The sequence below is a fragment of the Marmota monax genome, unplaced genomic scaffold (genome assembly GCF_021218885.2).
Source record: "Marmota monax isolate L192 unplaced genomic scaffold, Marmota_monax_Labrador192_F-V1.1 WCK01_AAM20220418_F8-fsc00024, whole genome shotgun sequence".
NCBI classification, from domain to species: domain Eukaryota; kingdom Metazoa; phylum Chordata; class Mammalia; order Rodentia; family Sciuridae; genus Marmota; species Marmota monax.
In genome coordinates, this window is record NW_026695224.1 from 24166545 (window position 1) to 24188481 (window position 21937).

Sequence of the window (21937 nt, forward strand, 5' to 3'; positions counted from 1 at the left end):
TCTCCTGAGAGCAAGTGATAGAATGATGGGACAAGAAACTACCTAGAAGAGTTTCAGATTGTCCTTGTGAAGGAAAATGAAACCAATCATTTGGAGACAGAGGGTTTAGTTATTCTACTTTCTTCTTTATCCATTGCACCCAGGAAATGGACCTTTTTTTTTTTTTTTAATCATTAAGAGGATTCAAAATGAGTGATGGAGGGGGTGTGGATAAACTGGACTTGAATTTTTCTAGACCTCTTAAAAGTCATTGTCGGGGGCTGTGGTTGTGGCTCAGTGGTAGAGCGCTTGCCTAGCATGCATGAGGCCCTGGGTTCGATCCTCAGCACCACATAAATATAAAGGTATTGTGTCCACCTAAAAACCTAGAAAATAAATATTTTTTATAAAAGTCATTGTCAACAAGCTGGTCTTATTTTACAGGCCAGTTCTTTTGTGGCCCCTCAACTCCTGGGCTTCGTGTTATGAAGAAATTTTTTAATTTTAAAATAACAAAGACTAGGGCTGGGGATGTGGCTCAAGCGGTAGCGCGCTCGCCTGGCATGAGTGCGGCCCAGGTTCGATCCTCAGCACCACATACAAACAAAGATGTTGTGTCCGCCGAAAACTGAAAAATAAATATTAAAAATTAAAAAAAAAATAACAAAGACTGTGGAAATATTGGACTCAGGTTCCTCGGGGTTTGGATCAAGGCAGAGAAGATAGTCAATGAAGAAACTGGACATGCAGGAGTGTCTCTTTACCATTCTCTGCTTCAAGAATTAACAAGCTGTGGCCTACAGGCCAAATCCGGCTCACCGCACATTTTCATAGTGATGTTTTATTGTGTTACATCTATACCCCCTTGTTTGTATATTGTCTTTGGCTACTTTCCAGAAAGATCAGAGTTTAAGTGACTGTGACAGAGACTTTATGGCCTGAAAAACTGGAAATATTTACTTTCTTATAATGAAATACCTAAGGCTGGATATTTATAAAGAAAAAACATTATTTAGATCACACTTTAGGAGGCAGAAAGCCTAAACAGGATAGCACTGGTTCTTGCAGGGGCCCCCTGGGCTGCATCCCATCGTGGTGGAAATGCATATGAGAAGGTGAGATCATATGGGGAGGCAGGAAGCCAGAGCAGGAGTCAGGGATTGGACTTGCTATTATAATAAACTAACTCAGGGTCCCATGAGAACTACTGTAATCCCCTCTGATGGCACTTTCCCCAGTGATCTAACGAGCTCCCACTAGCCCTCATCTCTAATATCACCACATTGGGTACCAAGATTCCTACACATCTTGGGGGACAAACCACATCCAAACCATAGCATGGCCCTTTACAAAAAATGCCAAAGGAAAAAAGGAAGGTTTTTGGAGGAAGAGTAGCCTCGAGAACTTCTGGGTCTGTTTCCCTTTCTGCAAGTCAAGGACACCATTTATTCAATCATTCTTTCATTTAACAAACATTTATTGATTGCTTACGATGTGCCAGAATCTGAGAGTGTGAAGATCAATATCATCTAGCCTTGTCCTTTCAAAGCCCACAGTCCAATAGCAGAGATAGATGGATAAACAAATTGTTGGAGTACTTAGAGATAAATGCTATGTCTATGTCCCTGTAGTGGGGATGAAGGGGAGGCATTGCACCTGGCTTGAATGGGGGTGGATGCTCATTAGCATGTCTGAGAGTGAAATCAGTCAGTGATAAGTGAAGGGAGATAGAAAACAAGCAGCAAGAGAGGTAGAAGACTCAGGAACGTGTTGGGAATATTTTTGTGGAACACAGCGGGGGGTACCACTTTACCACCCTGCCTTTGACACTCTTCTGTAGGCAGTCATGGTCCTCCTGCTGAGTCAAGATGTGGTTTTACAATCTGTCTCAGCATTCATCAGCTAGAGTTGGCCCCTGAGATGAAACCTATTGGTTATCCCCTATTTTAATATGTATTCCAGCAATTTATTAACCACAAAGTTCCCCCCAAAGTGTAATATGGTGTTACTAATTGATCATTAATCAGATAATATGAATTGAAACCTAGTAATTCACTCCAGAAGTTTCAAAGTTTTGAAATATATTTTGGTAATGTAAATATAATACAAGTATATAACCCATTTTAAATAGATGCATTATACTTTATTCAAATTGAATCTGAAGCACGTGCTCATTCCTGAAGAGCAGGGGTATGATTTTTAGCTGAGCAAATAAGGAATTTCAAAAATGTGTGGGTGTTTGGATGGATTTAGGACTCCTTTTTTGTTTAAAAATTTTAGGAAATATTTCAAACATTCAGTAAAGAGAAAAATATAACATGTATATCCACCACCTACATTTTAAAAGTACTAACTTTTTTTTCCATTGCTGTAGAGCATAATAAAAAGAATAAAAGCATTATAGATGGAAGTGATGTCCCTTTGTGCCTCTTCCCCATCCCTAATTCCCTCGACTTCCCCAGAGATACACTCTAATATTCTATGTTTGTATCAATGCACATTAAGTAGAACTGTTCCATGGTTTTAAACATTGCATAAATGATAAGGCAGTGGAAAACTGCTCTGCAACTTGCCTTTATCGTTTTGAACTGTTTTTGAAATGTATCCCTTGCCTGTGTTCATTCATTTTTGAAGCCTGTCTAAATTCTACTCTTTGCAACTGGCCCAAATTATTGAAGATATCAGAATCATCTGACAGCTTCTCAGTGCAGATACGAAATCACTGGGCCTCACTTGTCTTTTCCCCCCACTGTCTTCTCCTTTGTCTCCTTTCCTCTGTTCCTTTCTTGCTCTATTAAGAATCTTGATTATAAACAGAGACAGCAGTAGAGAGAAAACCCTGCATGGAAGGTATGAAGTTAGCATGCTATTTTCCAACAAAATGAAAAAAATACTCCCCCAAAATCAAAATCCAAACATTTTTTCAGGAGCAGAAAACATCAGATACCAGTGAAGTATAAAGCAATTGAGAAGCCATTATCCGTCCCAACAGGGCACAGCGTTAAGTGAGCTCTTAAGGGTTAAGAGTCCCTGGGCTAGTGCTTTAACAACTTGGGTGTTGATTTCACTTTGAAATTAAGTATCATAATGGTAGCTAATAATAAGTAATAATAAAGCAGGTATTTAAAAATTCACAGGGTTGAATACTACTTTGGTTTTCTCACCTGATTTTAGCCACCCATTGATTTCCAACTCCCTCCCAGATGTTTCTGTTAGACTACTCCATTGTTGTCCCTAGCTCTGTAAGAACCAAACTTGGCTATGTCTTTCCCTCTTGACCATTTCCTATTGCAGCAGATCTGGTGCCAAAGTCTGGTTTCCATGATCCTACTTACTCCAGCTCCTCACTACCTGCTATGGATTGAATTTTTTCTCTTCACCCCCAAGTTTATATGTGATGGTATTTGAAGATGGAGCCATTTGGAAATTATTCAGGCTTAGATGATTAGACCTCTGTCCTGATGGTGGGATCTTCATGATGGGATTAGTGCCCTTCTAAGAAGAGATCAGAGAGTTTTCTCTCTCTGCCATGTGAAGACACAGTAGAAGATAACCATCTGAAAGCCAGGAAGAGAGTGCTGATCTTGGACTTCTTAACCTTTGGAAGTGTGAGAAAATAAATCTCTGTTGTTAAACCATACTCTACAGTGTTTTGTTATAGCAGCCCAAGCTGACTGAGCATTACACACACACACACACACACAGCATTTTGATCTTGTTAACTTTCCATCCCTTTTGTGAAATCTACCTTAACCTTTCTCTTGCCTGTTTTCTTTTACCCATGTTATTTTCCTGAGCTAAGCTGGTACTTACCCTTCTAAGGTAATAGTATTTTTTTCATATATATATATATATATATATATATATATATATATATGTCAGCAGAATGCATTACAATTAATATTATACATATAGAGCACAATTTTTCATATCTCTGGTTATATGCAAAGTATATTCATACCAATTCGTGTCTTCATACATGTACTTTGGATAATCATGTCTATCACATTCTACCATCATTTCTAACCCCATGCCTCCTCCCTTCCCCTCCCATGCCTCTGCCCTATCTAGAGTTGTCTATTCCTCCCATGCTCTCTCTCCCTACCCCACGATGAGTCAGCCTCCTTATATCAAAGAAAATACTCCACATTGGTTTTTTTGGGGATTGGCTAACATCACTTAGCATTACCTTTTCCAACTTCATCCATTTACCTGAAAATGCCATGATATCATTCTTTTTTATTGCTGAGTAATATTCCATTGCCACATTTATTTTTATTGATTCATCTACTGAAGGGCATCTAGATTGGTTCCACAGTTTAGCTATTGTGAATTGTGCTGCTGGTAATAGCAACCTGTAAGGCAAAATTTAACATTCCCTTTTCCCCTAGTCCTTTTCCATATTTTTCCTACTAATTTTATCTTTGGACTTATATAATACTTAATCTGTACCACACAATATAGAATCAATTGTATGATGTTATTTATTTTTAAACATCTTGCAATGACATGATTAACTCTTTGGAGGTGGGCCGTATCTTGTTTGGAGTTTCCCAGTGTGAGGTTGGAGATAGAGGGCATGGGGAAGGGAACATTCCTTGGGGCTCTCAGCTCCACCCAGGGTCCTCACAAGACTCCACCTGAAGCCACTTCCTGTGAGGAGACACTGGGCCATCTTGCAGTTAAAGGGAAGAAGCTAGAAGACAAGGGGATTTAAGACCATGAAAGGAAAAGCCCCCTTAGGCATGTGCAATAGCTCAAGAGACTGCACTGGGGCTAGGGTTATAGCTCAGTTTGTAGAGCACTCGCCTAGCATGTGTGAGGCACTGGGTTCGATCCTCAGCACCACGTAAAAATGAAATAAAATAAAGGTATTATTTTAAAAAAAGAGACCTGGAGTTATCTTGTTACTAGTTAACATATTATTAGCTTTATGGTTTGCTCCCACTCTGGATTTTTGCGGGGTGGAGGAACTTATGTATAGGTAGTAGAAAAGATATTATTAATATTCAGCTGTCAATCAAGGTGCCAGTCAACTTCAGATCCACCCAGGGGAGAAGGGGGAAAGCTAGCATAGCTCATTTAAAACAAGCTCCACTGTGTAGATGGGCCTTGAGCTACTTCGCAGCTCAGGCCATTCTCCTATCCCAGAGTGTTAAGTTCGTTTTTAATAAACCTCTACCTTGCCTTCCAACCTCTAGAGACTAGCTCAATTCTTTGCTCAGGACAACAAGAACCTGGACCTGGGACCCCCTGGGGACCCTGCCCTTGTGCTAGTAACACCAATATTTTGTTTTTAAACTCCTGAGTCCATCACAGTAACATATATTCTTGTAGTCTTTTATGATTTTTTAGTCACGTTGGTTATTTTTACAAGGAAGAAACTAAAGTAGTGTGTATATAGTAGGCTGCTATAACAACATACAGCAGACTGGGTGGCTTAAATAACAGGACTTTACTGTCACATTTCTGGAGGCTAGAAATCCATGATCAAGGTGCTGGCAGAGTGAGTCCTCTCTTTCTGGCTTGCAGACAGTCGCCATCTCACTGTGTCCTGAAAGGATTTGTGTGTACTGAAAGGATTTATGGTGTCTCTTCCTCTTCTTATAAGAATGTCAGTCCTTTCAGGTTAGAGCCCCAACCTTATGACTTCATTTAACCTTAATTGCTCCCATAAAAGCCAGTCTCCAAATACAGTCACACTGAGGGGACTTCAGCATATGAATTTGGGTGAACACAATTCAGTCCATGACAAAGTTATTTTAATTAAAAGCATTAATTAGATCAGGGAGCTGGGGTTGTGGCTCAGCAGTAAAGCGCTTGCCTAGCAAGTGCGAGGCCCTGGATTCGATCCAGCACCACATAAAAATAAATAAATAAAATAAAGGGATTGTGTCCAACTACAACTAAAAAATAAATATTTAAAAAAATTAGGTTAGCATATTAATGATTATTATAAATCTTATTTTAGGTTAATTTAAAATATAATTTCTAATGATATAACATACAAAACTCATCCTGATTTCTTTCCATTTATTAAGTTACACTATTTAATTAACTTTAAATAACTATGTAGAAAACCATGGATTCCCAAGAAATAAATTTTAAGAAAGCTATTTCATACTGAGTTTTAGTCCCAAATGTTTATTAAAATGCAGAATGAAGTTTAACTAATATTTTATAGCATCAAAATTGACAAAACTGGTTTCATGACCTCATGAAATTCTTAACATTTACGTATCAAACTCAACTTTTGCAATTTTTGTTTCCAAAACAACATGCAAAAAGATTCAGGCTATTGTTTGCAAGCATCACAAACACTTCAACATAAATATTCTACCCAATAATGTAATAGCCAAATTGGTTCTAATCTTAACTATATTCCCTCTTTTTCACACTGTATTTTGACATCATAAAGTGCTGCTTGAATTTTGAAAAGAATGCCATTTAAAAATCTAGTGAAGCTCTTGAGAGAAAATGGAAGAATTATTATCAGGCTTAAAATCCTTGTCAACTTGTGGAATTTTAACATCAGTATTTCCTCAGGTTGCTGCCTTTAAACAAAGATCCTTTCCATATGGAAAAAGGAAAGTAAATGGAACATAGATGACAAAAGAGTAGGAATAGCTTAAGATTGTGTGGTGGTCAAAACCAAGAATAATCAGTGGAACCACTGAATCAGATAAATAGATCTGAAGGGCTGAGCCATGAGAACATTTGCCTTGTCCCCACCAATTCCAATGCTGTTCACTCAAAGCTCACTCAGAGGAGAAATCCTAGATACTCATTGTATGTAGAAATTATATTTTAAATAAAAAATAAATATTTAAGAAAATATGTATTTGTATGTATTCATTATTTTTTTTTAATGGAAGGAGATGCCATTCCCATCTTTCATGGTGTGAATCTGTTTCTTTTCTCCAAAATTTAATTATGAAAAAATGTCAACATGGTGAAAAGCTGAAAGAGATGCACAGTAAACAGTTACATGTCCACACCTAGTGTCTACAATCATGAACGTTTTGCTATTCCTGCTTTACCATAGAAGAATTGATCCATCTTATGTGTGGTGCACATATCCATGTCTTCTAACACTTCAGTGTGCATATCATTATCTAGAGTTCAGTACTAGTTCATGGTTCTTTTTTAGGGGGAAAAGATAATTTATGTAGAGTGAAACATTCAAATCTAAGTTACTATTTCATGAGTTTTAATGAATACATATATAGTACCTGTTAACTCAAATCCCATCAAGATATATATTATATATCTTGTGATATTTGCATCACTCCAGAAAACTATTGGATTTTAGATCCTCAATTTATACAATGCCACCTTAGAATATGTGTCTCAGATGTAACTAAAGATTCAGCAAGGTAATCGATGGTAACTGCAGAAGCAGTTTAGTTTGTTTGCTAATAGAGAAATAGAATCAGAGCAGAGGCTGGGAGCTAGTTGTTTTAATTCTTGTATGCTGTTTATATTCTCATTGTCATACCAGCAAAGCTTAAGGCTTTGTAGCTAGCTGCCAATCAGACACTATCAGTGTATGCTCATTAAAATGTTTGTTAAAATATGTATTTAAGGGGCTGGGGTTGTGGCTCAGTGGTAGAGTGCTCACCTAGTATGTGTGAGGACTGGGTTCAATCCTCAGCACCACATAAATATAAAAAAAAGATATTGTATCAACCTAAAAATATATATTTAAAAATATATTTAATAGTTGATACTAAATGCATTCACCTAACTGTGTATGTTCATCTGAATTTGCGAATCTGTTAGTGTAATGCTTGGTTATTTTCTTCGACTTTTGAAAGTATTGGGTACTAGTGTCATGCATTCATACATTCATCTTTTCCAAAAACATTTTAACAACTTACCCTCTTACTTGTGTGGGGAGAAAAAGAATGAAATTCATCCTTTTTTTGGAAAATTATTGTTGTACTATACACTTTTTGGGCCATGGATATGACATTTTTTAAAATTATTGGAAGTAATTTCTAGGAATTCTCTGCATAATAGATGGACCTTGGTGTCATGCAGACCCGAGTCTACTATGGACTAGATGAACTTCAGGCATTGTTTAGTCACCTTGATCCTTAATTTCTCTTAACAAAATGGGGCAATAAATATATCTGCTAAATGGAATGAAAGAAACTAAAAGTTTTAAAAAGAAGTACAGTTCCCAGCACATATTTTATACCCACTAAATGTTGTGATTATTTTAGTTAGGGCAGACTCACTAAAAGGTTAACTGTTTGCAATATTCACGATAGTATTTATAAACCTCAGGGAACACAACAATTTTAGAACATTACATATCCTTCACCTACTCCTTAGTTCCACAAAAGAACAATATTCACATACTTACCTTTTTATTAATATTTATTAAGAAGCACATTTAAAAAGCAACTGATTCCCACTAATGTCTAAAAGGCCAAAAGTTAACAAGAATGTGAAAGAACCAGAATTGCTTTTTATGCTTTTATCAGTGCATTATAGTTAATACATAACAGCGGGTTCATAATACATGAAATTTAATTTGATCCATTTCAGTCCCCAGTGCTGCTTCATTCCCTTTCCTCCTCCCTCTCACTATTCCCCTTCCTCTTCTTTACTGGTTTTCCTCTGTAAATATTAAATTGGTGCTTTATAGATATCCATGCAGGTAGAATCCACTGTGGTCTATTTATACTTGTACATGGAATAATTTTGTCAAATTTATTCTGCATGTCTCCCCTTTTTCTATCTCTCCTTCCACCTCCCCAATCTCCTTCCTCTACTCCACTGACCTTCCCTCTAATTTCCTGAGCTCCAACCCCCACCCCATTTTTTCCTCTTAATTGGTCTAGCTACCGCATATGAGAGAAAACACTTCTCTGAGTGTGATTATTTAACTTACATGATATTATATATTTCCATCCATTTAACTGAAAATACCATAATTTCATTCTTCTTTATGACTGAGTAAAACTCCATTGTGTAATATACCAAACCTTCTTTATCCATTCATCCATTGATGATGAACCAGCACATTGGCTGGTTCTGTAACTTGGCTATTGTGAGTTGGACTGCTATAAACATTGGTGTGCCTGTATCACTAGAGTATGCTGATTTTAGTTCTTTTGGATATATGCTGAGGAGTGGCAGTGCCATTCCTATTCCTTTTTATTTTTTGGTACTGGGAATTGAACTCAGGGGCACTCAAATACTGAGCCACATCCCCAGCCCTATTTTGTATTTTATTTAGAGACAGGGTCTTACTGAGTTGCTTAGCCCCTCGCCATTGCTGAGGCCGGCATTAACTTGAGATTCTCCTGTCTCAGCCTCCTGAGCTACAGGGATTACAGGTATACCACACGGCGTGTGGCCCATTCCTAATGTTTTGAGGAATCTGCATATTGCTTTCCAAAGTGGTTGTACTAATTTGTAGTCCCATCAACAATGTATGAGTGTACCTTTTCCCCCATATCTTCACTAGCATTTTTAAATATTTGTACTCTTGATAATTGCCATTCTGACTGGAGTTAGATGAAATCTCAGTGTAGTTTTGATTTGCATTTCCCTGCTTGTTAGCAAAGCTGAACATTTTTTTCATGTATTGGTTGGTCATTTGTATTTGTTGGTCATTTCTTCTTTTGAGAAATGTCTGTTCTTCTGCCCATTTAATGATTGGTTATCTGGGGTTTTTTGGTGTTTCTTTGAGTTCTTCTTATATTCTGGACATTAATCCTGTTGGAGGAGTAGCTAGTAAAAATCTTCTCCCATTTCACAGGCTCTCTCTTCATGCTCTCTATCATTTTCTTTGATGTGCCAAAGGTTTTTGATTTGATGCCATCCCACTTACAGATTCTTGGTTTTATTTCTTGAGCTTTAGGAAGTCTTGTTAAGGATGTTAGTGCTTGCACCATTATGTTGGAGTGTTGACCCTATATTTTCTTCTAGCATTTGCAAGGTTTCTGGTCTAATTTCTAAGTCTTTAGTCCACTTTGATTTGTCTTTTGGACAGGGTGAGAGAGAGGGATCTAGTTTTATTCTTGTACATATAGATATCCAATTTCTCTAGTACCATTTGTTAAAAAGGCTATCTTTTCTCCAACGTATATTTTTGGCACCTTTGTCCAGTATCAGATGACTATAAGTATGTGGGTTTGTCTCTGTGTCTACTATTACATTGATCTTCTTGTCTATTTGATGAGCAACCAGATTTAATTTTGTACCATGATATTATCTCATTCCTTGAAAATAATATCTTGGTTGGTGAACAACCAAGTTGAACAATCAGACTTCACTGTGGCTGGGGATGTAAAATCAGTGCAACCATTTTGGAAAACTGGTGGTTTCTTAAAAACTTACACACACCTCTGTCTCACTGATCCTAAAAGTGTTAATTAGGGTTGAGGTTGAGAAACTTTTTAATCTACTCAATGACCTGGCCTCTTCACATCTAGGTTATTTACCCAAGAGTAAAGAAAACAAATGCTTACAAAGATGCATTATACTGGCATGTTCACAGCCAGGATTACTCATAATACACAGCAGGTTTACTCATAATATCACCAAACTGGAAACAACATAGAAATCCATCTACAGGAGAATGGTTAAAGTCCATCCATATAATGTCATACCACTTAGCAATAAAAAGGAACAAACTACAGATACATAAAGCAACATGGTTTTATATATTCTTAAAAATCACATTGAATGGAAAGGGGCTGAAAATAAAAAAAAGTATACACTTTTATATTTTTTAGTTCTGCCTATCCTAGTAGGCCATAAATATGGTGTTAGAAAATAGATCAGTAGTTCAGGTGTGGTAGTATGCATCTGTAGCCCCAGCTACTCAGAGGATCCCTTGGGCTTACCAATTTGAAAGCAGCCAGATTATGTTTGTTTCTTGAGGGTGGGAAACTGGGAAGGAGCTGGATGGCACTTCCTAAAATATTCCATAGGCATTTTGGCAGAAGGGATTGGATAGAACACTTATGATGTGAGCATTTCACTGGACTTAAAAAAACTGAAATACAAAGAAAAAGAAAGGACATAAGGAAGGAGCCACCTGGTAAGTTTGGAAGATCATTTTCTTTCAGTTTTCCATTGACCCATTCTCTCCAACATCTATGTTTTCAGTCTTTTTATTTTACCCATTCTAGTGGATGGGCAATGGTATCTTTTTTTTTTTTGGGGGGGGGGTAATGGTATATTTTTATGGTTTTAATTTGCATTTCCCCCAAAGGTTAATGAAATTGAGCACTTTTTCATATGTTTATTGGCCTCTTAGATATTCTGTTTTGGAATTGTCTGTCAGTTTTTATATTGGGATATCTTGTCCTTATTTATTTGTGGGAGTTTTATATTCTGAAATATCTATCTTTATCTCTATATGTATATAACTTCCCCCACTTTATAGGTTGCTTTTTCACATTGGTGGTATATTTTGATAAACACATTCTTAATTTTTATAGAGTTCAATTTATACATTTTCCCCTGATAGTTGATGCTTTTTGTGTCCTGTTACAAAGTTTTAGTCTACTTCAAGGTCACAAACATGTTCTCATATGCTTTCTTATTCTTTGATTTTTTGATATATATTTTTTATAACTTTATTTTTTTTTAATATGGTGCAAAGGATCAAACCCAGTGCTTTACCCGTGCTAGGAAAGCACTCTACCACTAAGCTACAGCCCCAGCCCCTTATTCTTTGACATTTAAAATATAGATTGATAATCCAAATGAGATGTGTTTTTGTTTATAATGTGAAGAGTCCAAATAAATTTCTTTCCATACTAATATTCAAATGACCTAGCATTGTTTCTTTTTTTTTCAGTGCTAAGGATAGAATCCAGGGCCTCTGCAAGTATTAAATAAAATATATATAGGCAAGTATTATATTAAAAAAGTGCATTTCATATTTATTATGTTTGGCTATATTTATATAAACGGTTCAAACTTTACAAACATTTCTATCCCATTCTATTTTCATGCATACTGTTGTCACATATATAATGGCTGTATGTAATGCACATGGACATTATATGGGTGTATCATAAATAATTTAATTAATTCCCTTAGGCAGAGTGTTTTGTTTTTTATTATTAAAGTGCTGAAATCAACATTCTGTCCAAATTGAGTGTCAACTGTTGTGTTTTTCTTAATGGCAAATTGCTAGAAGTGGTAATTGCTGTGTTAAAGTGCATACTCATTTTAAAAGTCTGCCTTCTGTAAGGTTACTACTAAAAATACTAATTTTTAGTCCCACCCACAGATGTGAACCTATTTCTTCATATTGTCACCGACAGTGGCCACTATCAATCTTTTAAATCTTTGCTAAATGTAGAGTTTTCAATATTTTAATTCCTAATTTTTAATAATAGGTTATACAACTTTGTATGTTTTTACTGGCTATTTGTTTATTGCTTATTAGAATCTTCATACTTTTTTTTTTCTGAGGTTTTTATTTTTCTTACTGGCTTATAAATACACACACACACACACACACTCACACACAATAACAGTATTGTCTAGCAGTTTTCCTAGTTTGGCATTTAAACTCTTGTCTTTCAAGCTCCAGTTATTAAGATCTGTTCTAGGAACTAACATCACAGCGCTAGGAAACCTACGGTCCAGCACGTGGGTGGGCGGAGCCAGAGCGATCTGGGTAAGTCGGCCCCGCCCCATCCCACCCCTTCACTCCTTAGGGGCGGAGCCAAGGGACGCTCCTGCGCGCGCAGCTTCAGTTGCCATAGCGGCCAGAGGGCGGGAGACTGGCCCTTTCCAGTTCAGTACCTCTCGGAGAAACAAAACCTAGGGGGCCCGGGCCTCAGCATTGCCAAAGTCAACGGCGTGCGTAGCATTTACGCACGTGACGCAAGCCTAGCCGAGAAGGCGCGTGCGCAACGTGACTGTCAGGGCCCTCTAGCCGGCCCCGGCCCGTGATTGCCGGGGGCGCGGCCTGGAGGAGAGTTCTGGCTCCCTGTGCCGCGAGGGCGGATCCCGGCCGCCTTCTTGGCCTCAGGGCGCTCTGCCTTGCTGCCCTGTGGCTGAAGGTGTGGCGGATCCAAGGAGTGACCACCCCAGGAAGCAGTCCCTGGAGCGGAAGTGAGAATGGCTCCCACGAGTGAGGAGTGGGAGTGAAGAAGAGCAGCTTCTCCATACCCTGGGGGCCCAGGTGGGCGGTGCGAAGGTAATGCAGGCCGGGTTAGGAGCCTGATCCTCCTTGGACTTTCAGTGGGCGAGGCAGGGGCGGGAACTGCTCGGGAGGGCTTGGGACTCCCTTCCACTAGGCGAAGTGAGATCCTGGGTGCCCCAGACCCAAAGTAAGCGCTGGGTACACCCTTCTGTTTTCACAGTTCCTGGCCAGAGGAGTTGGAGGAAAACACTTGTAAAACTCCCTTGTATCAATTGGAGAGGCAACAGCTGTTGAGATCTTGTGGGGTCTGAGTTAGGTTCACTAGTTTTACGAATTGTGCAAGTGTTCCCTTTGTGATTTTGGGCAGGAAACTACAAATTTTCGTACTCGAGTCTGCAATATAAGAATAGTAATACAGACCCACCTAGCAGAATTATGATGCCACAAAGCTTTATGAAGTGCTTAATGAAAGTGATTGAGGATCACATACTGGAAAATTTTTCCATGCACTCTGGAAACTGCAGAGGTTTTTTTCTTCTCTTTTTTTGGTTGTGCATGGAAGTGCTGGAGTGAAGTTAAAATGCATTATTATGATTCGTAATAAAACGTGATTAGAGCAGTGATTCTTTTGCAAACTGTGTTATCCATTCATTCATTCAGTAATACTTGTTGCTGCTTTACTGTGCCCTAGTTGGCACTGTTCTAATCTCTTGGGATGATATGTAAGTAAACAAAACAAAGATCCTGACCTGTGGAGCTTACATTCTAGTTTGAGAAGGACACACAATAATCAGTAAACATGAATAAGTTAGAGGGAAATAAATGCCATGGAAAAAAGAAAGTAAGGTAAGGGAAATTGGGAATGCAAGGTGCAATTTTAAATAAGTATGTCAAGGGTAGCCTTCATAGAGAAAATTACACTTGAGCAAATAGGAAGGGAAGTAAGGAAATTAGCTGTGCAGATATCTGGGGAAGACCATTCCAGGTAGAGGGACCAGCCACTGCAAAGGTTTTTGGCTTGGAATGTGTCTGTGTCTTCTGTGAACAGCAGGAAGATTTGTGTGGGTGGAGTGGAATGAGTAAGGGGAGGACTAATAAAAATTAGGTGGCCACACCAATAAAGTATAGTCAGAACCGTGGAGGTGTTTGAACTCCTTTACTCCTTCTCAGGCAATTTAATGTAGGTAAGATTTCACACCTTAATTGCAGCTATTAATTAATATTCGAAGTTAATGACTAAAATAAGACTTTTTCTAAAATAGAATACATTTGGTTGTAATTGCCAGTAAGTGCTGTGTGAATTAAGAGAGAAGAGAAGAGCTTGCTGTAATAAAGTTGTATTTGCCCACCTTAGGATTTTAGTAAATGCAGAAATGCCTTCTTTCAGAAAACTGTCTAAATACAATTTAACAGTATAACACGATTGATCTAAGGTAAGTAAAAAATGTTGGTGTGTATTTGTGACTTATTAACCTGTATTTCCATGTGATTTGTGAATACAGTATGGTAAATAAATGACTATGAAGGTTCTTGTTACTTTAAGGCGTTTACAGACTGATGGATTAACTTGTAAAACAAATAAAAAAGAATGAGGGCTGGGGTTATGGCTCAGTGAAGAGCACTTGCCTAGCATGTGTGAGGCCCTGGGTTCAATTCTCAGCACTGCATATAAATAAAGTCCATTGACAACTAAGAAAATAGTGGGAAAAAAAGAGAGAACAATGTAAGAACAAATAGAACAATACAAAACAAATAGAATGAAGCCAACTGGATATTGTATTTATTATGACAGTTCACCTTTATTTCCCATTGTAATCCTTGAACCAGCAGTGTCTTTTGGGATGGTGATTTGGTTGTCAGTTTTTTTTTTTTTTTACGTCTAACAAATTGAGATTAAAAAAAATTGAGATAAAAAAGTTGTAGAATACATTGAATATGCTAAGTAAGTGCAGACTTCAAAAACTAATGTACCTATTAAATTGCACTGACAGGTGCCATATAATACTCATTGTCCTATATATTAAAATTTAGAACTTTTCTAAAACTGCCAATTAAGTCATGCTTCTTTCTCTCATATCCTTTTCCTTCCCTAGAGGCAGACAGTTTTGGTTTCTTAGTGTTATAACACAGGCTATAGATGGACTGTAATTATATTCAGTAAGGATATTTTACAAATTTAAATTTGATGATTTAAAATTCTGCTAAGAAAGTATGTTAAGTTTTATAATGAAATTTTATAATGTAAGTGTGGAGTTGTCTGACTGATCATATGATAGGCAGGAATGTATAATTTATAGAGACATGTCAGAGGGATTATTGGTCATTTCAACATGAAGCGAAGGAAACTAACCATTCAAGTACAACCTAGTTTACAAGCAGTATAATGAGTGTATAGTCAGCTTTCCATTGCTGTGGCAAAATACCTGAGATAAACAACTTAGAAAAGGTTTATTTTGGCTCACAGTTTCAGAGGTTTCTGGCCACAGACCGATGACCCATTGCCTTTGGATCTGTGGTGAGGCAGAATATCATGGCTGGGAGTGCATGGAGAAAAAGAACTTTATAGCTCGTACCCAGGATACAAAATGAGAGGAAGGGACTGGGGTTCCAATAACCCTTCAAGGGCATGCCCTAATAACCTAACTTTCTTCTACATGGCCCCACCTCTTAGAGGTTCCACCGTATTCCATTAGCAGCATGGGCTGGGAAACAAGTCTTTAACACATGTGCCTTTGGGGGACATTTCAGAGTCAAACTAGAGCAATGAATTTTTGTTGTGAATTGTAGAAATGATTGGTGCCACCAAAGTGCATGCGTCGTTGAAATCTGGGCAGAGGATGTATTTAGCAGTAGTAGTTGGTGGTGGCAGAAAGGCTTGATAGAGGGACCAGTACCGGATTCACATGCAGCATCACCTCCTAGGAGGAGGTAAAGTATAATGGGAACTAAAAAAGTCTAAAAGACCCTTGTTAGAGCTTGATCCAAAGTCATGTCCATGGATAAATCTCTTAAGTGTGTGTGTTTGAGGCCATGTGGATGGTGTCACAACCATGGTAGAGAACTCTGGGAAGAAGCTAGATGGCTTATTATGATAATAAGAGTTGACATTCACTGACAAATATTCTTTGGTATATTCTTTTTATATGTTAGTGTGTTTTATTCTCTAAAACAATGATAAGTCCATTTTTTTTGATAAGAAGAAACTGAATCCCAAGAGGTGAAGTACTTTTCCCAGGCCATTTATTAAGCAGTAAATAGCAGAGCAGGAATTTGGACTCTGGTCTGGTGGATAAAGCTTTTATTTATTCCATATTGCCTTGTTTTATAACAGAGTGTTCTGACATTAGCCTTTCCTTATGGGGTTTGTTATAGGTGTGATCAGATTTACTACTGATGAAATTTAACTCACTAATAAATGTGATTGATTTAATTTTGTGTTTCTCTTTCTAGATTTGACTTGAAAATGAGTAAGTGCAGAAAGCCACCAGTTCAGCAGTTAGCAAGTCCTGAGACATTCAGCCCAGATGTTCTTGCTGACATTTTTGAACTCTTTGCCAAGAACTTTTCTTATTGTAAGCCAGTTAATAATGAATGGCAGTTACCAGATCCCAGTGAGATTTTCACCTGTGACCATGCAGAATTAAATGCATTTCTTGATTTGAAGAACTCCCTAAATGAAGTAAAAAACCTCCTAAGTGATAAGAAACTGGATGAGTGGCATGAGCACACTGCTTTCACTAATAAAGCAGGAAAAATAATTTCTCATGTAAGAAAATCTGTGAATGCTGAACTTTGCACTCAAGCATGGTGTAAATTTCATGAGATTTTGTGCAGCTTTCCACTTATTCCACAGGAAGCTTTTCAGAATGGAAAACTGAATTCTCTACACCTTTGTGAAGCTCCCGGAGCTTTTATAGCTAGTCTTAACCATTACTTAAAATCCCATCGGTTCCCTTGTGATTGGAGTTGGGTGGCTAATACCCTGAATCCATACCATGAAGCAAATGACAATCTTATGATGATTATGGATGACCGGCTCATTGCAAATACCTTGAATTGGTGGTACTTTGGTCCAGATAACACTGGTGATATCATGACCATGAAATATCTGACTGGACTTCAGAATTTCGTAAGCAGCATGGCAACCATTCACTTGATCACTGCCGATGGGAGTTTTGATTGCCAAGGAAACCCAGGTGAACAAGAAGCTTTAGTCTCTTCTTTACATTACTGTGAAGTTGTCACTGCTCTGACCACTCTTGGAAATGGTGGCTCTTTTGTTCTGAAAATGTTTACTTTGTTTGAACATTGTTCCATAAACCTGATGTACCTGCTAAACTGTTCCTTTGACCAAGTCCATGTTTTCAAACCTGCTACTAGCAAGGCAGGCAACTCAGAAGTCTATGTGGTGTGTCTCCGCTATAAAGGAAGAGAGGCTATCAATCCCCTGTTATCTAAGATGGTGCTGAATTTTGGGACTGAAATGACCAGAAAAGCACTCTTTCCCCATAATTTGATTCCAGAATCATTTCTTAAAAGACATGAAGAATGTTGTGCATTTTTTCATAAATATCAGCTAGAGACAATTTCTGAGAACATTCGTCTGTTTGAGTGCATGGGAGAAGAGGAACAGGCAAAGCTGAATAATTTAAGGGATTGTGCTGTACAATATTTTATGCAAAAATTTCAACTGAAGCCTCTTTCCAGAAATAACTGGCTAGTAAAAAAATCTAACATTGGTTGTAGTACAAATACAAAATGGTTTGGGCAGAGGAACAGATATTTTAAAACCTATAATGAAAGGAAGATGTTGGAAACCCTTTCATGGAAAGATAAAATAGCCAAAGGATACTTTAATAGTTGGGCTGAAGAACATGCTGTATATCATCCTGGGCAAAATTCTATTTTAGAAGGACCAGCTTCCAATCTTGAGTGTCACTTATGGCAAATTTTAGAAGGAAAGAAATTGCCAAAAGTTAAGTGTTCTCCATTTTGTGATGGTGAAATATTAAAGACTCTGAACGAAGCAATTGAAAAGTCCCTAGGAGAAGCTTTAAATTTGGATTCCAGGCCAACACAGCAATGTTATTGTTCTTGTCACATTTTTTCAGAAGAACTAATATTTTCTGAGTTGTTTAGCCTCACCAAGTGCCTTCAGGATGAACAGGTTTTAGAACCCAGCAACCAGATAAAGTGCCTGCTTGTGGGTTTACCAACACTCCATGATGTAAAAATGAACATACCAGTGGAAGTTCAACTCCTAGAATCAGCTGAACTCATGACTTTTAACTGTTCCTTGCTTCATGATGGAGACCCAACTTACCAGCATTTGTTTTTGAACTGCCTTCTACATTCATTACAGCAGCTTCATGCAGGAGATATGATGATTTTGCCTGTACTTTCTTGCTTAACAAGATTTATGGCTGGCTTGATCTTTGTACTCCACAGTTGTTTTAGATTCATCACGTTTTCTTGTCCCACATCCTCTGAGCCCCTGAGAACCTGTGCAGTCTTGCTATGTGTTGGTTATCAGAATCTTCCAAATCCAGTTTTCCAGTATCTGCAGAATATGAATGAATTGTTGAGTACTTTGCTTAACTCTGATGCACCCCAGCAGGTTTTACAGTTTGTGCCAATGGAGCTGCTCCTTAATGGGTCACTACTTGATTTTTTGTGGGATTTAAATGCTGCTATTGCCAAAAGACATTTACATTTGATTATTCAGGGAGAGAGAGAAGAAATCAGCAGCAGCCTTCATTTATGAAATTGAATTTGTTCTTTCTGAGATTCAATTTTGTGACATTTTCCAATGTTATTGCATCTGTTTGCTCTATCAATTTAATATTTTTCATTTTGGGGAAAGACCAACTTTTACATCATCCAAGGTTTTAATTCTAGAAAAGCATCAGCTAGTTCTGATTTCTAGGATAGATGCATCCATGTAGAGTTGTTCCTTGGCAAAAATCTATTCAGTGATGGTATTCAGCCTCTAAACATGAGGATGTGTGCATTTGGAGAGGATATGCCCATGCTTACACAATGCAATTGATTTGATCTTACTTATCTGCTTAAGATCTGCACCTATGTGCCTTCATTCAGAGTTTTTTCCAACTAACTTCTCATTGGCTAATGATATTAATGAGTTGATAGCAGTCAAAGGAGGAGGCACTCCTCAGCAACAGGACTTCATTTAGCTCTTGACAGTTTCGGATATCAGGGAACTCACTGTGCCAGATTTCTTGGTATATGCCATTCATTGCTTTTAGACCATGGACTGGATTTTCTTTTATGTTTCAAATGAAACTAGTGTGCTATTTTACAAATATTTTACTAAGTACAACCATGCAACTAATAATAAGACAGCTTCAAACCAAAGATCATGTTTAAAACAATGAATAATTGTGTCTAGTACACTCCTGTATCATGAAAACTTCATTTAACAATTTTTAAATGAATTTAAAATTTAAAAATTAGTAGTAATTTTTAACTTCCAGGAAATTATCAGTGAATGAAAAGATTTTTATTTAATTTTAAGGTAATCATTTATAATCTTACAGTCTTATTATATTGGGAATATATGAGTGTTATGAACACAGTACTGAAGAAAAATTTAATACTTTCAGAATGAAGTCTCAATATTTAAATTTATAAAATCTTTACTAGGTTTTTTTTTCAGTCTGAAAATAGCACTTTATGAAAAGATTAGCCATGAAATGGTTATTTCATCAGTTACATTTGATTCTTTTGAATTGTATGTCTTTAACAGCGTGATGAACTTTTTTGGCAAACTGCTTTAAGCAATTCTTCATTATCTTAAAGTTCTACAAACTAGACAATATTTATATTCTCATGTGCATTTTTAGGCATTTTCCGTTATATGAAAAATAGAAGTATTCTCTGATGTATTTGGTTGATAAATACTGATGTGAAAATTTTCTTGTTCTTTGCTATTTTGAGTTCCATTATAGATTCATAAATAAAGTCTTTAGCAGACAGATTTTGTGTTCATCTTTTTTAAAGAGAATCATGGGAAAGTTAAAAATATAATTGGAAACAGACTAAAAGAAGGTTTGAATGAGAGTTAATGTTCCTTCATTTCCTTTGATTTGTATTCATTAAAATTTATTCCTTAATTTTGTAGTATTTATGGAAACTATTGCATGAGAAAGATCGAGTACTTAAGGGGTGGTGGTGAGAAAAGGGAGCATGGAGGCCTGGAAGTAGATTTTTGAAAGAAATCTCATTTCCTACAGGTGGCCTTTTGGAAGCAGTTCAAGTTATATGATTCTGGAAGTCAAATGGAAAATTGGTTACCAAGGGAAAACCCTCTTGGAAAATCATTTTGCACTTAATAGTCTTGATGCCCTGCTTGTAATCAATTTATTTTGCTTATTTTAACCATTTGTTAGAATAAGTTGAAAGCCTGGGTCCAGATTTTGATAATAGAACTTCTAAGCCCTTCAGATAAGTCTTGAATGTTTAGTTGTTTTTTTTTTTTAAACACATTTACCTGTATTGGAATCTAACATTGGAATATATTAGAATATATTTTGTTTCTTAGGGCTTTTGGATCAGTTGTTCATCTGATTTATTCGAGTGAAATTCCTTTAGAGGTGAGTTAATAACTTGAGGGAGGTTCACGTTGAATTGAATATAGATGACAGGTACCAATATTTATAGGAATTTCTTTTGACCAAAGGGGAGAAATAATGCTATCCAAAAAAGGAATGAAAAAGTCTAGTGGATAGTAAGATGTGAGAGATAGTTTATAAAGTATATCAGAGTAATCACAGTTTATTAAAAAATATTTTTCATAGGTCTTGAGATTTCCAATTTAATTGTGATGTTTTTTGAAAAGATTTTTAGCATTCAGAAATTTTTAACTTCACAAATGTGTTTCCTAAAAGCTTGGATGAAAAAAGCTGTTACAAGTTTGATTTTTTCAGTATTTTGTTATCCCTAAGAAAAAAGGTTTTATGTTAGTGGGGGCTTTTAGTGTAATGCCATTTAAATATTTAAATGCATTGAAAATACCTTTTCTGAAGGAAACTTAAAATCCAAATTTGTGGATTTAACTTCTATCTTTAAAACTGTTTTTGAGAGATTTATGTTAAATGCTTTTTTTTCCTTTTAATTTTTTTTTTTTTAGTTGTAGATGGACACAATATCTTTATTTATTTATTTCTATGTGGTGTTGAGGATCGAACCTGGTGCCTCCCACGTTCGAGGCAGGCGTTGTATCACTGAGCTATAGCCCCAGCCCAAATGCTTCTTTTTCTATTCCAAAGACTTGAATGAAAGAAGCAAGGTTAAAATATTAGAAGAGATAAAAAGAAGTGTTTATTCATGATTTGTTATTTTACTTATCTTTGATTAGAGTACCAGGTCTTTAAAATATAGTCATGTGTTGCTTAACAATAGGGATACATTCTGATAAATATAGTTGGGAATTTGTCATGTTAATGTCAGAGGTACTTACATAAAATTATATCGCATGAGTATATGAAATCAGTTAATCCTTACATTTTTGGCAATGAAAGTTGTGATTATAAACTCAAATAAAATTCATGTTCATTGACTTTAGAAAAAGGGTAATACTGAAATTAAGTGTTCATTTTTGCTCTCTAAGATGAAAGTGAGAAATAAAATATTTTAGTTTTGTTTCAGTTTTGAAATTGTTTTAAACAATAAATGATTATAATTTCCCCCCAAACAGTGCATGCTTATAAAGATTTTAAGAAAGCATAAACAGTTTTCTGTTCATTTTTATGTTCTAAAAATAAAGATATGTTTAGGTCTTATTTAAATTTGCTTGGTAATCTTTAATTT

The 21937-nt window shown here is 36.7% G+C and overlaps 1 protein-coding gene and 1 non-coding gene across 2 annotated transcripts; both read left to right on the top strand.

Moving 5' to 3' along the window:
• The first annotated feature begins 261 nt into the window (after window positions 1-261).
• Trnaa-agc (transfer RNA alanine (anticodon AGC)) lies at window positions 262-334 on the top strand. Its single transcript has one exon. It is a non-coding gene; the product is annotated as a tRNA-Ala (tRNA).
• Window positions 335-12748: 12414 nt separating this feature from the next.
• On the top strand, window positions 12749-20103 carry Cmtr2 (cap methyltransferase 2). Its single transcript, XM_046435140.2, has 2 exons — window positions 12749-13162; window positions 16559-20103. Exon 2 carries the CDS (start codon window positions 16572-16574, stop codon window positions 18870-18872), a length of 2301 nt encoding a protein of 766 aa, XP_046291096.1. The 5' UTR covers window positions 12749-13162; window positions 16559-16571; the 3' UTR covers window positions 18873-20103.
• The last annotated feature ends 1834 nt before the right edge of the window (window positions 20104-21937 follow it).